The 15654-nt window shown below is 34.7% G+C and overlaps 1 protein-coding gene across 2 annotated transcripts in view; it reads right to left on the bottom strand.

Annotated features, from left to right (window-relative positions):
- LUZP2 (leucine zipper protein 2) overlaps positions 1 to 15654 on the bottom strand; it is a 439170-nt gene that overhangs the window by 12742 nt on the left and 410774 nt on the right. For both annotated transcript variants that reach the window (XM_058546152.1, XM_058546153.1), the window contains one exon: positions 8171 to 8254. In XM_058546152.1, the coding sequence (XP_058402135.1) occupies positions 8171 to 8254 (84 nt within the window). The remainder of the gene's footprint in view (positions 1 to 8170; positions 8255 to 15654) is intronic.

The following is a 15654-nucleotide window of genomic DNA, read 5'->3' as shown; positions in this document are numbered from 1 at the left end:
AGCCCCATTACAACAGGGCATGACTTGCCTAGAAAATGTTGTTAACCAAGCGTCTGCCAACAACTCATCAGGGCCATCAAATGTCACACAATGAATATTGGCTATAATAGCAAACTAAGATTTCTTAAATCTCTGCCAAAATTGTTTTTAACATGAAAAAGCTGGCATAATTTTCTAGTTGCAGCTCTAGGTTTTATTTTCTGCACATTTTCTCCTCTCATTTCCCCAGACAATGCCTTTCTGTTGAATAAACTCCCTTTGGTCAGGGACTTGCAAGCAGGTGTAATGGCAAGAAATTGACTGGTTGCTCACAGTGCTAAACATAAGCCATTGTTGCTTTTCATTTCCTTGGCACATTAAGAAACATTATGTTTGCTACCTATAGGAGTCCAAAACATTGTAAAACACAGTTATATTGAGCAGCAAGTCTTAATCTCTAAGCGAAAATTGAAATAAAATGCTCAATGTCTTTAATTCTTGATATGCTATTAAACAATATGAGTCACATTTGCAAACTGCAGGAAAATGGGATGAAGCAGGTACATACTTTGCTTTCTCCATGTGACTCCAATATTATCATTTAAGCAAAGCTGTTTTCAAAGTAGTTTAAACATACCCCAAACTGATAGTCCAATATCCTGTTAAGCCATTGGTGATCCATTTCAAGTTGTCTAAGTCTACTCAAAAAAGGGCCAAGGAATCCAGAAGCCATTTTCCTAAGTGATCCTGCCTGGCTTGTATAGGGCAGGAAGTGCAATGAACCCCCAAAGATATCTAGGAATATGCATGATCTCTAATTTCAACTTTGGGACTTTGACCAGAGAAGATATGAGAGCTTGAATATTAAAATTGCAGAGCAGTTTTTCAGAATGAACTAATAAGGACATCTATGACATAAGTGAATATTGTGTATTTAATATGTGTTATATATAATCATCATGATAAGCCTATAAGAAATCAACATCACAGTTTATGTTTAACAGAAAATGGACAAAAGAAAATCTAGGTGGGTTTATTAAAACAATACACATTCCTGCACTGTGCCTCAGTCTACTGATTAATAATCTGTGGGAGAGGAGCTTTACCATAAGCAGTTTTACAGGTTGACCTGGTGATTGACAGGCATGTAAAAATTTGAAAAACATTGATCTACATTATATAGATAAGGGATCTGAATAATAAAATCACTTGCCAAAGTGATATGTTAGGAAACAGCAAAGTTGGTATTCAAATTTGAGTTTTATGTAATGTCCAGGCTTTCTCTACATGTTATTTATTCTCAAGTGTGACCAAAAGGAATCAAAAGGCATCACTTTAGCTATTTTTTTACTAAGGAATTGCATGTGCTTCCGTCAGCTCTCAGCGAGATTGTTGATCACAGAATCCTGGAACTGAAAGAGATGCTACCATGATAGCTCTTTTCCTCCACTCTAATGCTTCATTTCCTGACTGCGGCTCAGAATGGTTGTTTTTCATTGTTTAATCATATATTATACTATGTCCTCCAGTAGCTAATTCTATTTTCAGATACTTTTCATTAAAAGTTCACTTTCATATCTGACTGAAATATTCTTCTTCTTATAGCTATTTCCACCAGCTGCATCTGGTTCTGCCTCAGAGAATAACAGTGAATAAGACTACTCCTTCTTTCAAATTATAGTTTTTAAGGTTGCTTTTGTCATCTTGTAAGTTTTCTCTTTTGAGAAATTAATTAAAATACTTAATTCCAAAATATTTATTGAGGTTTAAATGAGGAATGGAAAGTAATAATTATTTTTATTTTTATTTTATTTTAAAATAATTAAAATTTATTTTATTTATTTTAAAATAATTATTTTAATAATAATAAAAATTTATTTTATTTTATTTTAAAATAATTATTTTAATAATAATAATTATTAAGGCCTGCTCTGTGCCAATGATATACTAGGTGTTAAGCTGGGCTGTCTCATTGGCTCTTTTAACAAGCTATATAAGGTAAGAGATATTTCTCTCTCTTTATTAGAGGAGGAAAATGAGCCTCAAAGGGATTAAATACTCATGGCTATCCCCTGGGTAATTGGTTAAAACAGAAATGAAACCAATCAACATTACATTCTGACCTTCCATCTTAAGCTTTAGTGGACACACTCCATTTGTCATTTCTGAACTTAGAAGTGTCATTTCTAGAAGGGAACATACTTTGTCAGTCTGGACTTACAAACAAAATACTATGAGGGATTTATCTCCCTTATTCTGGATGTAGCATCATAATTTCTTAAAATCAATTGCAACTTCATGGAGTTGTTTTGCAAATCTCATCACAGTTTGAGTCAGAGCTCATAGTCACTTAAAACTCTTTAATCTGATATAAGATAAATATAAAAAAATTAATTGTATTTCTATATGCTAGCAATTAACAATCTGGAAATGAAATTAAGAAAACAACTCCATTCACAATAACATCAAAAAGAATAAAATAGGAATAATGAAAACAAAAGAAGTGCATGACTTGTACACTGAAAATGTATAAAACATTGCTGAAGGAAATTTTAAAAGATGCAAGTCACTGGAGAGACAACCCATGTTTGTGGACTGGAAGAATCAGTATTACTAAGATGACAATTCTCCCCAGACTGGTCTACAGATTCAGGGCAATCTTTGTCAAAATTCCAACAGGCTTTTTTATTGTAATTGACAGGAAGATCCTAATATTAACAAGGATGTGGAAGGGATTCAGAATAGCCAAAGCAATCTTGAAAAGGAACAACAAAGTAAGAGGACTTTAACTTCCCAAATTCAAAACTTACTATAAAATTACAGTAATCAAGACAGTGTGGTACAGGCCTAAGGATAGACATAAAGATCAATGAAACAATTGAAAGTTGAGAAATACATTCGTATTTATAGTCAATAATTTTTTGACCAAGGTGCCGAAGCAGTTCAATAAGGAAAGTATATTCATTACAACGAATTATTGTACAGATCTGGATGACTGAATATCAACATACAAATAATGAAAATTGAACCTTATTTCACACCGTGCACAAAAATTACTCAAAGTGGGTCATAGATTTAAATGTAAGAAATAAACCTATACACATTTTAAAAGAAAATCTTTATATCCCTGGATAAGGTAAAGATTTATCAATAAAGGAAAAATGATAAACTGGACTTTACTGAAATTAAAAACTTTTGTTTTAAAAATATACTATTCAAGCCTCTGGTTCCTTCTCTGACGTGTAAACAGCCTGGAAGTTACCACTTTCCTTCACTCTATCAGAGAATTGAGGTCACCAGATAAAATACCACTCCAAATATTGGAGAGAGAGGTAAATACACAGAATGCAGACAAACTTATGTGAAGTAAAAGCCAAGGGAGCCATTAGGTATACATATATAAAACTTATATAAATATATATAAAATATGTAAAACATATATATATATATATATATATGTATATACATACACAAAATACCTTCAACAAATTGCTGGAGGCAGAGTGTGGACTAGCATAAAATATAAAAACTCCTAGAGGTCTAATCTAGGTGGGAAGAGATCACACACGTGTGGATTTTACCTCCAGGAGTCCTACCAGGTTTTAATGGTGAAGATCAGAGAACAGAAGAACATCCTTGTGTTTACTAAGAGGGAAGGGGAAAATAACCATTTTCAAATATGCTTAGGAAAAGAGTAGCCATTTACCAAGCCCAGAGTATTCTCCACAACAAACACCTACCCAGCAAGGAAAAAGACTTCACCAAAGCCTTATCTGATGTGGGAGAAAGAAAACTACTCAACTCCAGCCCCATCAAGCTTCATGTCTCATGTAAAGAAAGAAAAAAAATTGGTGCTCTACCAGACAATGATCTGATGCCATTCATGGGGTTTTCAGGGTCAACTTTTTTGGAAGTGGGTGGCCAGGTCCTTCTTCCTAGCCTGCCTTAGTCTGGAAGATCTGCTAAAACCTGTCCACTATGGGTGACCCTGTTGGTATTTGAAATACTGGTGGAACAGCTTTTAGCATCACAGCAACATGCAGCTGCCACAGTATGACAACCAAACTGAGATGCAAGGATAAAAGAGTGAATAAATGAATAGAATATCCAAGAATTGTATGATAATTACAAAAGCTACAACTTACAGTTAGTGGGCATACTGGAAAGATAAGAAAGTAACAGAAGAAATATTTGAAATAATAATGATGAGAATTTTCCAAAGGTAATGACAGAATTCAACCACAAATCCAGGCAGATCAGAGAACAAGCAGAAAATACCCCCAAAATTACATCTAGGCATGTCGTATTCAAATTGCAGAAAATCACAGAGATATCTTGAAAGAATTGAGAGGGAGAATAGTTAGAAGAGAATAGTATAGAAACAAGGACAAGAATTACTTCAGACTTATATTCAGAAAGAATTTAAGCAAGAAAAGAATAGAGTGAAATATTTAGAGTTGAAAAAAAAGAAAACCTAGAAATTTTATCCAGTGAAATTATCCTTTCAAAGTGAAGAAAAAAATGACCTTAGGAAAACAAAAACTGAGAGAATTTGTCACCAGCAGACTTGCCTTTCAATAAATGTTAAAAGAAGTTCCTCAGACAGATAGAAATTATATAGTTAAGAAACTCTGACTTACCAAAGGAGAAGAAGAGTGCTGGAGAAGGAATGAGTGAAGGTAAAATAATGTTTTTATGTATCTTATTCTTAATTGATGGAACAGATAACAGTTTGTTCAAAATAGCAATAGCAACAACATATTTGGTGATTATAGCTTATGGTTAAGTGAAATGAATGACAGCAATATTATAAGCAATAGGAGGGGGTAACTGGGAATACTCTGATATAAGACACTTTCACATCTTGGAATGGTATACAGTCATGCTCCACATAACGATGCTTTTGTCAATGATTGACAGCATATACGATGGTGGTCCCATAAGATTAGTACCATAGATCCTAGGTGTTTAGTATGCTATACCATCTATGTTTGTGTAAGTACACTCTATGATGTTTGCATAATGACAATATTGCCTAATGACATGTTTCTCAGAAGGTATTCTTGTTGTTAAGAGATGCATGACTGTAGTGTTACTTGAAAGTGAACTTGGATTGTTTCAAATGTATATTGCATACTCTAAGGCAACCACTAAAAATTTTTACAGAAGAAGTATAATTGATATGCTAAGAGGCAAGAGGTATTGGAATCATAAAATTTTCAATTAAAACAAGAGAAAATATTAAAAGAGATCATAAAAAAGAAAGAAAAAATGCAATGAATCCAAAACAGTTGCAAATATGGCAGACATTAAGCGAACTACATCAATAGTCACTTTAAATGTGAAGGGTCCAAATACACCAATAGAAGACAGAGATTGTCAGAAAAGATTTAAAAAACCCAACTATATGTTGTCTATAAGAAACCCACTTTAAATATAAACTCACAGATTGATTACAAGTGAAGGGATAGAGAAGGATATACCATGCTAACATTAAAAGAAAGTTGGAGTGGCCATATTACTTTCAGGCAAAGCCAACCTCACAGCAAGGAAAATATCAGGGATAAAAAGGGGTATTTATATAATAATAAAGGGGTCGATTCTACAAAAATACATAACAATTCTTAACATGTATGCACCTAACAACAGCGTCAAAATACGTGAGACAAAAACTTAAAGAACTGCAAGGAGAAATAGACCAATCCTCTGTTATAGATGGAGACGTCAACACTATCGATAATTGACAGATCCAGCAGGCAGGAAATTTGTAAGAATATAGTTGAGCTGAACAACACCATAAATCAACTGGATCTGATTGACATTTATAGAATACTTCATCAAGCAAGAAGAAAATACACGTCCTTCTCAAGCTCACATGGACTATTCACCAAGATAGACTGCATTCTGGGCCATAGAACACATCTGGAAAAATGTAAAGTAGGCCATCAGACTGTAAGGGAACTAAGCTAGAAATCAATTACAGAAAGAGAGCAGGTTGCTATATGGAACTCTATGTGCTATTGCTCAATTATTCTGTAAATCTAAAACTGAACTAAAAAAAAAGTCTATTAAGTATATTTTAAAAGACACCATTAAGAAAAGGAAAAGACAAGAAACATACTGAAAGAAATATTTTCAAATCATATATCTGGTAAAGGATTTATATCCAGAATATAGAAGGAATCTTACTAGTCAATAGTAAGACAAACAAACCAACTAAAACATGGGGAAAATATTTAAATAGACATTTCACCAAAGGAGATATATGAATTTGCTAATAAGTATTTAAATATATGCTCAATATTATTAACCATTACGGAATTTAAAATTAAACCTGCAACGAAATTTGACTCCACATTCACTAGAATTTGCTTTTTAAGCAAAAATTCAGACAATAACAAGTGGTGACAAAGATATGGAGAAACTGGAACTTTCATACATTGCTGATTAGGATATAAGATGGTGCAGCCACTTTGGAAAATGGTGTGCTTCTTAAAAACTTATGGAAAAATTTACCATATCCCATTTCACTTATAAGTATCTACTCAAGAGAAATTAAAACATGTCCACACAAAGATGTTTATGATAATGTTCATCATTATCCATAACGACCAAAAAGTGGAAATAATCCAAAAGTTATCATGTGATGAGTGGATAAAGAAAATGTGATATAACCCTAGAACGGATCCTATTCAGCAATAAAAAGGAACAAACTAGTGAGATATGCTACAACACGGATGAAGGTTAAAATCATTATGCTATATGAAGGAAGCGAGATGAAAAATACCACATATCATATGATCAGTTTATACAAAATTTACAGAAAAGACAAATCTATGTAGATAGAAACTAGGTTAGTGGCTGTCTGGGCTGAGGTTGGGAACAGAGATTAACTGTACAAAAAGCGTGTGGGACCTTATTAGGGAGAGGGAAATGTTCTAAAACTGGACTGTGGTAATCGTTGCACAACTCGGTAAATTTAATGAATAATTGAAATATAGACGTAAAATGTGTGATTTTTATAGTATGCAAATTATATCTCAGTAAAGTTGTTTGAAAAAACCATCATATCTTTCACAAATAATTATTTCCAACATGCATTTTTGTTCATTCTTGTTATTAAAAGAGCATGAACCTCTTCTGTTCCGAAGAAAGCAAGGCCAGATCGGTCTCCGACAGTGCAAGCAGACGCGCAGCGACAAGAAAGCACAGAGCAATACGACCAGAGAACAAAGTGCAGAAAGTGCTGGGACCTAGCCTTCCTTCAAACTGCAGCGAAAACATCCCTTCCTCTCCAAAGCCTTCTTAACTTCTTCCTCCCTTGGAAGTAAGTTGCAGAATATTTTATCTCTGCTTCTCATTAACCTTATTGTGTTCTAAACTGTATGGTTTTGGTACATATTTAAATATACAAAGATTTGAAGGCAAAATTGTTGAGAAATTCATATTTCTAAACTTACTTTGGCAGCCAATAAAGGAAAAGAGATTGACTTGGTTAACTTATGTTTTTATTCTGTCTTATTTTCCTTGCCGTAGCCTGATTTCTTTTCAATCACAAAGAGTTTTAGCAGCCACCTTCCATTTCGTCAACTAGATTGAAGCCTAACTTTATCTACTCAACAAAATTGTTGTCATTTGCTGCTTCTCAAATCCAGACATAATAGATCTGTAATTGTGCCAAAGTTCCAGAATTAAAATTTCATTACACTTATTATGAGTGAAAAAACCACAGGCACAGTTCCATATTTCCTATTACCAAGTGAAGGTAAGGAATCTCTCTTCCTCTAATGGAATGTCTCTATAATGCTGGGCTCGCTCGCTTATGGGGCCAGTACCATCAAATCGCATCCTTTGAGGTTTGGTTTGTTTGTTTCTGTTTTTAATGTTTTAATAGCTTTCCGTCACGTGGTTGTGGGAGTGAGTACATTGCCGAGTATGTGGCCACCTCCTTACTCTCTGACAACTCAAGTTCACAGTATTCCCAAGAGTCTGGGTACATTTCCTAGTGGAACACCTACCTGATTCACATCCAGAGAACAACTGCTTTTTCAAATTTAAAAGTACAATGTTTAGATAGTAGATATTATATATAAACAGAAAGTTTCATGGTGTCATGAACCAAGATTGTTAAAATGCTTATGTCCATGTTTTCATGTTGAATGCTGTTAAAACAATTTTAAGTTAATCTTACATTTTGAGGATCACACTCAGGGATTTTCAGATTTTCTTGCTTTGTTATTTCAACTTGAGGGCTTCCAGGAGTGCTCTGTTGAGGCTTGAGAGAGAGAACATTAAAAACAAAGAGATAAATAGATCCATATGACTATTGTAAAATATGATGCAATGGCAACATCACACTCAAAAAAAAAGAATACAATGAAAATTTGTATATATCGGACATCTTAAAAATTGTACCTTAAAAATTCTTAACTTTGAAATTAAAATAATTTATATTCAATTTTGTGCTAGTGATGTCCAATGAGATATCTTCTCACTGGAAATATTGCTTGCATAATAAGCTTTTATTTTAAGGATCTTGGTTCCTCAAAAAGCAGGAATACTATCTTTTCTCTTTATTTTAACCTCTAGTATATCTGAGAAATAGTAAGTGCACAGTTCATTTTTTCAATGAGAAAGTGTTTTGTAGCATCTCACTGTAATTTACATACAGGACTATATTCAGTCCAAAGCTTCACTAGCTAATGAAGTGCTGCTGCACACCTCTGTAAACCTGAAATTATTCTAACAATTTATCTCTTTAGGAACACTAAAGTAAAAAAAATGGGGGTCAGTTATCCAGGTTCTGGCCAGGGAAGGGGATGCCGTAGCTCATAGATGTAAATATCCCCATAGGCTGGTGTAAGATTATCCACTCAAATGTGCGTTCCTTGGGCAGAGCTGATTTGAATCTGCTGTGATGCCCATCAATCTGTGAGGGTAGGACAGACAAAAGCTTAACTCAGTGAATGTTGACTTGCTTGGATCTGAGACTTTGATTTCAGTGGATCACAAAGCAGGAAGAAAAGAGGATTCTGACCACTGGGAACCCCGGAAGACAAAGACTAAGACGTGGTCTGGTCAGAAAGCAAAAACCCACTCAGGTTTTCTCTGTGCTGCTTTCTACAGCACTAACCTGGTTTTCCACAGGCAATTACATTCCTGAGCAGGGAAACATTCTTACAAAAATAATACTTTATAAAAATAAAAACCAAGATACCTAGTAAAACTAGTAGAATATTAAATGTATAAAAAATTTTAAAGCTAGTAGCATATTAGAAAAACAATAGAAAGTAAAGCACCTTAGTTGACTAAAATAGTTCCTATATTGTCACCCAAATGCCGGGCATAATCTCTAACAATAAATAAACAAATAATGTGAATAAAATTCCTCTTTGTTAACCTAGTTGTGATCCAGAAGGCACTAAGTGTCTTCTCTTCTCTTACACATTCTTTCTCTCCTGTTCTTACTTGTTTAAGACCCCTATCTTCTGATCTCCCCTCTGCATCTTCCCCAGGAATAAGAAAGAAAATTAAAGAGGAAAACAAAATGACTTTGAAGAAGTCGGTGCTCTGTATTAGAAGTCATTGATGGATATAAAGATGAGAAAGGTATTGCTTTTGTCTTCATAATGTTTACACAATCTGATTGCTATTCACATAAATAGCTCTAATACAAAGCAAATTAATAAAAGGGGATGCAAGCAGAGCTGTGCATATTTTGAAAGAATTGAAGTCAAATACATTTGGGATAATAAGAAAAGCCATGATGGAAAGGGTAATCGTTAAAATGGGCCTCTGAATGATGAAGGCAAGACTGAACGAGGACATTCCAGGTGAAGGAAACAGTATAAGAAAGATATGTAGCGAGAAGAGTCAGTTGTTGGCCTGTTGGTTTAGAGAGAAGCAGGAGAGTAATCATGAGAAAAATGCTACAAAGTAGGGAAGAGATCCCAAAATTGAGAGATAAAGTTTGTCTTTAATTTACTAGCCAAATGGGAGTCTATTGGATATTTTAACGCAGGCGTATGACATGGGTAGAAGCCCTGTCAGGGTGACATAGCAGCGGTGTACAGGCAAAAATGGAACAGAAGAGAATTTGGATGGAGAAACCAAGAAAAGAGAAATAAAAATGACCAAATAGATGGTTACAGAGGCTGCACTGAAGCATGAATTCTGACAATTGAAAAGAGACTGGGCAGTAATCATATTTTAAGAGCAAAGATTAGAACCTACAACATTGAAAAATTCTACAGAAATAGAGAAATCTGGAGAAAAGGGAGGTGATTTTTGTATTGTTAATAGGGAGTTTAAAGCACGTGGACTTTTAAATAGATGGGCCCTATTGGATAGCAGTGTTAAAAAATATATTAACATGAATCACAACAGCCATTTAATCTGCTGAAATCTACTGGACATCCACCACTTATCTTCCCATAACCTACAAATTACAGATAGTTTGAAGAAATAGGTTAAAAAGAACAGAGTGAATAAATAAACAGTAATAGTGAAAGAGAGTCTCCCCTGGTATTCACAGCAAGAACCATAACTGCAAAAACATAAAGAATAGAGAAGGGCCGGCCCCGTGGCTTAGCGATTAAGTGGGCGCCCTCTCTACTGGTGGCCCGGGTTCGGATCCCCTGCGCGCGCCGACGCACCGCTTTTCTGGCCGTGCTGAGGCCGCGTCCCACATACAGCAACTAGAAGGATGTGCAACTATGACATACAACTATCTACTGGGACTTTGCGGGAAAAAAAAGGAAGAGGATTGGCAATAGATGTTAGCTCAGAGCCAGTCTTCAGCAAAAAGAGGAGGATTAGCATGGATGTTAGCTCAGGGCTGATCTTCCTCACACACACACACACAAAAAAAAGAAAGGAAAATAGAGTAAATCACCTTAACAGGCAAGGAGAAATTTTAGCGTCTTTTGTTTCTGTTGAACAATCAAATCACTGAGTAAATAGTACCAACATACCCTGGTAAATATCATTTATAGCATTAAAGGAAATATAATAGCATTAAAGGAAATTGAAACATAAAACTCAGCTATTATTGTAGTAATAACTATTTTTATTTCTCAATGTTGCCTTCCAGTCTTTATCCAAAACTACATGCATGAATATTTGACATAGTCACAAGTATAGTGCCTATGTCATTTTTACTCTGTTTCTATGCATATGACAAATGTACTTTATCTACAGATAAATCTAAGGACGTGTCTATCCTTTACAAGTCTAAATAATATCTCATAGAATGAACTTACAGAAACTTATATTATGGTTAAAGATTTTTGTGGCTTTGAATTTTAGGTTATTTAGATAATATTAGAAAGAACACATTCTTGGTACCAGCCGGCATGATAACTCTTAGGACACAAGTCATTGGTTTAACCGTCTGACTCTCCACATAGGCTGAGAACTCCTGAAGGAAAGATATCATGCCTTATTCATCACTGCATCCTTTGAAGATAGCACATATCTTGCAATCAATAAGTTTTGTTTAATTATTTTTTCTTTTCATCATTTATTTAAGATATATTTCTTAGGATAAAAATAAGATAAGAATTAAAGATCAGTACTGAATCAAGAGGAATGAACATATTTATGATTAGAGAAATCTTTCCAAAATGTGGCAATTTGAGTTACTTCCAGCAATATGAGTCAACAACATTTATTGTGCATCCACTCAGTAACAGTAGTGTATTTGGAACTGAGATCAAAGGTTATAATAGTTCTTGATCTCGAAGGGCTCCCCTTTACTCCTCATAACTATTCATCATTTCTTCTGCCTTCCTAATAGGTCCTGATTTCATTCTGGAGGGTTACCTCTCTCTCATAGTGTGGTATATCTCAAGTACTGTTTTATGCAATTCCCTGACCCATCTAAGATATTGGCACATGACCCAAGTTAGGTCACTGGAACCTCCAGTCTTGGAAATTAATATTAACCAGATTAAGAAGAGGCTACCAATAGTTAGGTATATTAGTTCCAGCAGGGTGTCTTGTCCAAGTTGTTTCTACAATAAGACACTTCTTATGGTTCATACTCCAGTCTTTTGAAGCATCCTCTGTTTCTACCCAGTCCCAGGCTTATTGCTTCTGTCTTCTCCTGATACTGAGTATTTATAGTCTGATACTATAAGCTCCTGATGTTCTACCAGTAAAGACACTTCATTTAATGTGGTAAGGGTCAGTGTTGGTTGCATGTAATCACAGACACCTGGATGATACAGAGAGTCAAATCAATAAAATAAAACTGACGGCACAACATAAGGCTGAGATAGAGTTTTACCATGGAAACCAACAGGAGGGAAACCTAACCCAGTTAAGGAAGCTCAAAAGAATGTGTGGGGCTCACCAATGATGGAGGTTACGTTCGGGGTAGGTATTCAATATCTTCCTACTAAGAATATAAATATGTAGCATGTTCATAAATTTTAATGTTTTCTTAATTATATTTTCTCCTGCAAAGATTGTGCACTTATGAAAATGCTCCCAGGTTTTGGTGGTGAGACTGCGGTAAGGAATATGTCCAGAATAAAAAGTTTTATCTATTTATCTATCTATCTACTTATTTATTTTTGTGGGCCTTTGCTACTTTGGACAGAGGATTAAAGGGGCTTCATTAACTATTAAGTTCACAAAGAGCAGGGGGAAGAATGGCAGTGGGACTTTCCTCCTCCATCAGTCTGCCAAAGGCTACCCCTGTGTTCATCCACTACACAACTGCGGTGCCTGGTTTCCCAATTTCTAAATCAATACTGAAGTTATCTCAATTTTGCTTCAGGGAAAAAGAATTACAATTATTAATTACTTTTAATACCTGGAGGAAATTATACATCACTTCACCAGTGTCAGCAATAAAGCATGAAAAATTAAGTTACTTTAAATGCACAACCTTAGTGTTTAATTGAAGAACTGCTTGCATTTAAACATAATATGTGTAATCCTTCACACAGGCTTTTGCTGTCAATTAGATGGCTTCTTGTGGAAAGAAGCCTTATTGAGTCTGATGAATTAACACAGAATGGGAACTGACTTTGGGGAAAGGTAATATATTTTGGAGTTAAAGAAATGCGGATTCTGATTCTGGATTAGTACATAAATAAATTTGGGCCTTAGACAATTCATATAGGTTTGTAGGCCCTCTGCTTCCTGCTGCTGTGCTAAATTAGGTTAAGAACACCTAAATTGCAGTATGTCTTTTTACTGTTGTAATTTTTTAATTTTTTTACTTTATTTTTTTGGACCAGTTTTAGGTTCACAAAAAAATGGAGAGGAAGGTACAGAGGTTGTCCACTTGACCCCAGCTCCCACACGTGCGTAGCTTCCCCCATTATCAACATCACTCACCAGAATGGTACAAATGTTATCAAGGATGAGCCTACATTGACACATCGTAATCACCCAATGTCCATAGTTTACATTAGGGTTCACTCTTGGTGTTTTACAATCTGTGGGTTTGGACAAATGTATAACAACATATTTCCATCACTGTATTATCATACAGAGTATTTTCACTGCCTTAAAAATCCCCTGTGCTCTGCCTATTCATCCCTACCCTCCCCAACCCTGGCAACCACTGGTCTTCTAATTTTCTCCAGAGTTTTTCCTCTTACAGAATGTCCTATAGTTGGAATCATACAGTATATAGCCATTTCAGATTAACTTCTTTCACTTAGTAATATGCATTTAAATTTCCTCCATGTCTTTTCATGGCTTGATAGCTCATTTCTTTTTACTGTTGATTAATATTTCATTCTCTGGATGTACAACAGTCTGGGACCAGATGGCTTCACTGGTGAATTCTACCAAACATTTAAGGAAGAATTAATACCAATCCTTCTCAAACTCTTCCAAAAAAATAGAAGAGGAGGGAAAATTTCCAAATTCATTTTATGAGGCCAGTATTACCCTGATATGAAAAGCAGACAAGGACACTAGAAAGAAAGAAAATTACAGGCCAATATCCCTGATCAACATAGATGCAAAAATTCTCAACAAAATATTAGCAAACTGAATTCAACAACACATTAAAAGGATCATACATCATGATCAAGTAGAATTTATTCAAGGGATGCAAGGATGGTCCAACATCTGCAAATCAGTAAATGTGATACACCACATTAATAAAATGAAGGATAAAAATTATATGATCATCTCAATAGATTCAGAAAAAGCATTTGACAAAATTCAACATCTATTTATGATAAAAACTCTCTGCAAAGTGGGTATAGAGGGAACGTACCTCAACATAATAACGGCCATATACGAAAAGCCCACAGCTAACATCATACTCAATGGTGAAGAGCTGCAAAATTTTCCTTTAAAATCAGGAACAAGACAAAGATGTCCACTCTTTCCACTTTTATTCAACATAGTATTGTAAGTCCTAGCTAGGGCAATGAGGCAAATAAAAAATAAGGCATCCAAAATGGGAAGGAAGAAGTAAAACTGTGACTATTTGCAGATGACATAGTATTATATAGAAAAAACCCTAAAGACTTCACCAAAAAACTGTTAGAACTAATAAACAAATTTAGTAAAGTTGAAGGATACAAAAATCTGTTTCATTTCTGTACACTAATAACGAATTATCAGAAAGAGAAATTAAAAAAAAAAAAACCCTATTTACAATTGCATCAAAAAGAATAAAATTCCTAGGAATAAATTTAAAAAAAGGAGGTGAAAAGCCTCCTTTGCATCTGTACGCTGAAAACTATAAGATATTAATGAAAGAAATTGCAGAAGACACAAATAAATGGAAAGATAGTCCATGCTTATGGCTTGGAGGAATTAATATTGTTAAAATGTCCATATTACTCAAAGCAATCTACAGATTCAATGCAATCTCTACCAAAATTCCAATGGCATTTTTCACAAAAATAGAACAAACAATCCTAAAATTTGTATACAACCACAGAAGACCCTGAACTGCCAAAGCAATCTTGAGAAAGAACAAAGCTGGTGGAATCATGGTCCCTGATTTCAAACTATATTACAAAGCTATAATAATCAAAACAGTGTGGCGTTAGTACAAAAACAAGACACATAGATCAATGGAACAGAATAGAGAGCCCAGAAATAAACCCACATATTTATGGTCACTTAATTTACAACAAAGGTGCCAAGAATATACAATTGGGAAAGGACAGTCTCTTCAATAAGTGTTGGGAATACTGGATATCCACATGCAAAAGAATGAAATTGTACCACCATCTTACACCATACACAAAAATTAACTTGAAATGGATTAAAGACTTGAATGTAAGACCTGAGACCATAAGACTCCTAGAAGAAAACATAGCGGGTAAGCTGCTTGACATCAGTCTTGGCGATAATTTTTTGGATCTGACACCAAAAGCAAAGGCAACAAAAGCAAAAACAAATAAATGGGACTACATCAAACTAAAAAGCTTCTGCGCAGCAAAGGAAACCATCAACAAAATGAAAAGGCAACATACCGAATGAGAGAAAATATTTAAAAATCATGTATCTGATAAGGGGTTAATATCCAAAATATATAAAGAATTCATACAACTCAATAGCAAATAAAACAAACAATCTGACTAAAAAATGGGCAGAAGATCTGAACAGACATTTTTCCAATGAAGATGTACAGATGGCCAACAGGTACGTGAAAACATGCTCAACATCACTAATCACCAGGCAAATGCA

Source organism: Diceros bicornis, chromosome 7 (assembly GCF_020826845.1).
Source record: "Diceros bicornis minor isolate mBicDic1 chromosome 7, mDicBic1.mat.cur, whole genome shotgun sequence".
In the NCBI taxonomy this organism is placed as follows: Eukaryota; Metazoa; Chordata; class Mammalia; order Perissodactyla; family Rhinocerotidae; genus Diceros; species Diceros bicornis.
Note: the sequence above shows the minus strand (reverse complement) of the source record. Positions and strands in the feature narration are given on the sequence as shown.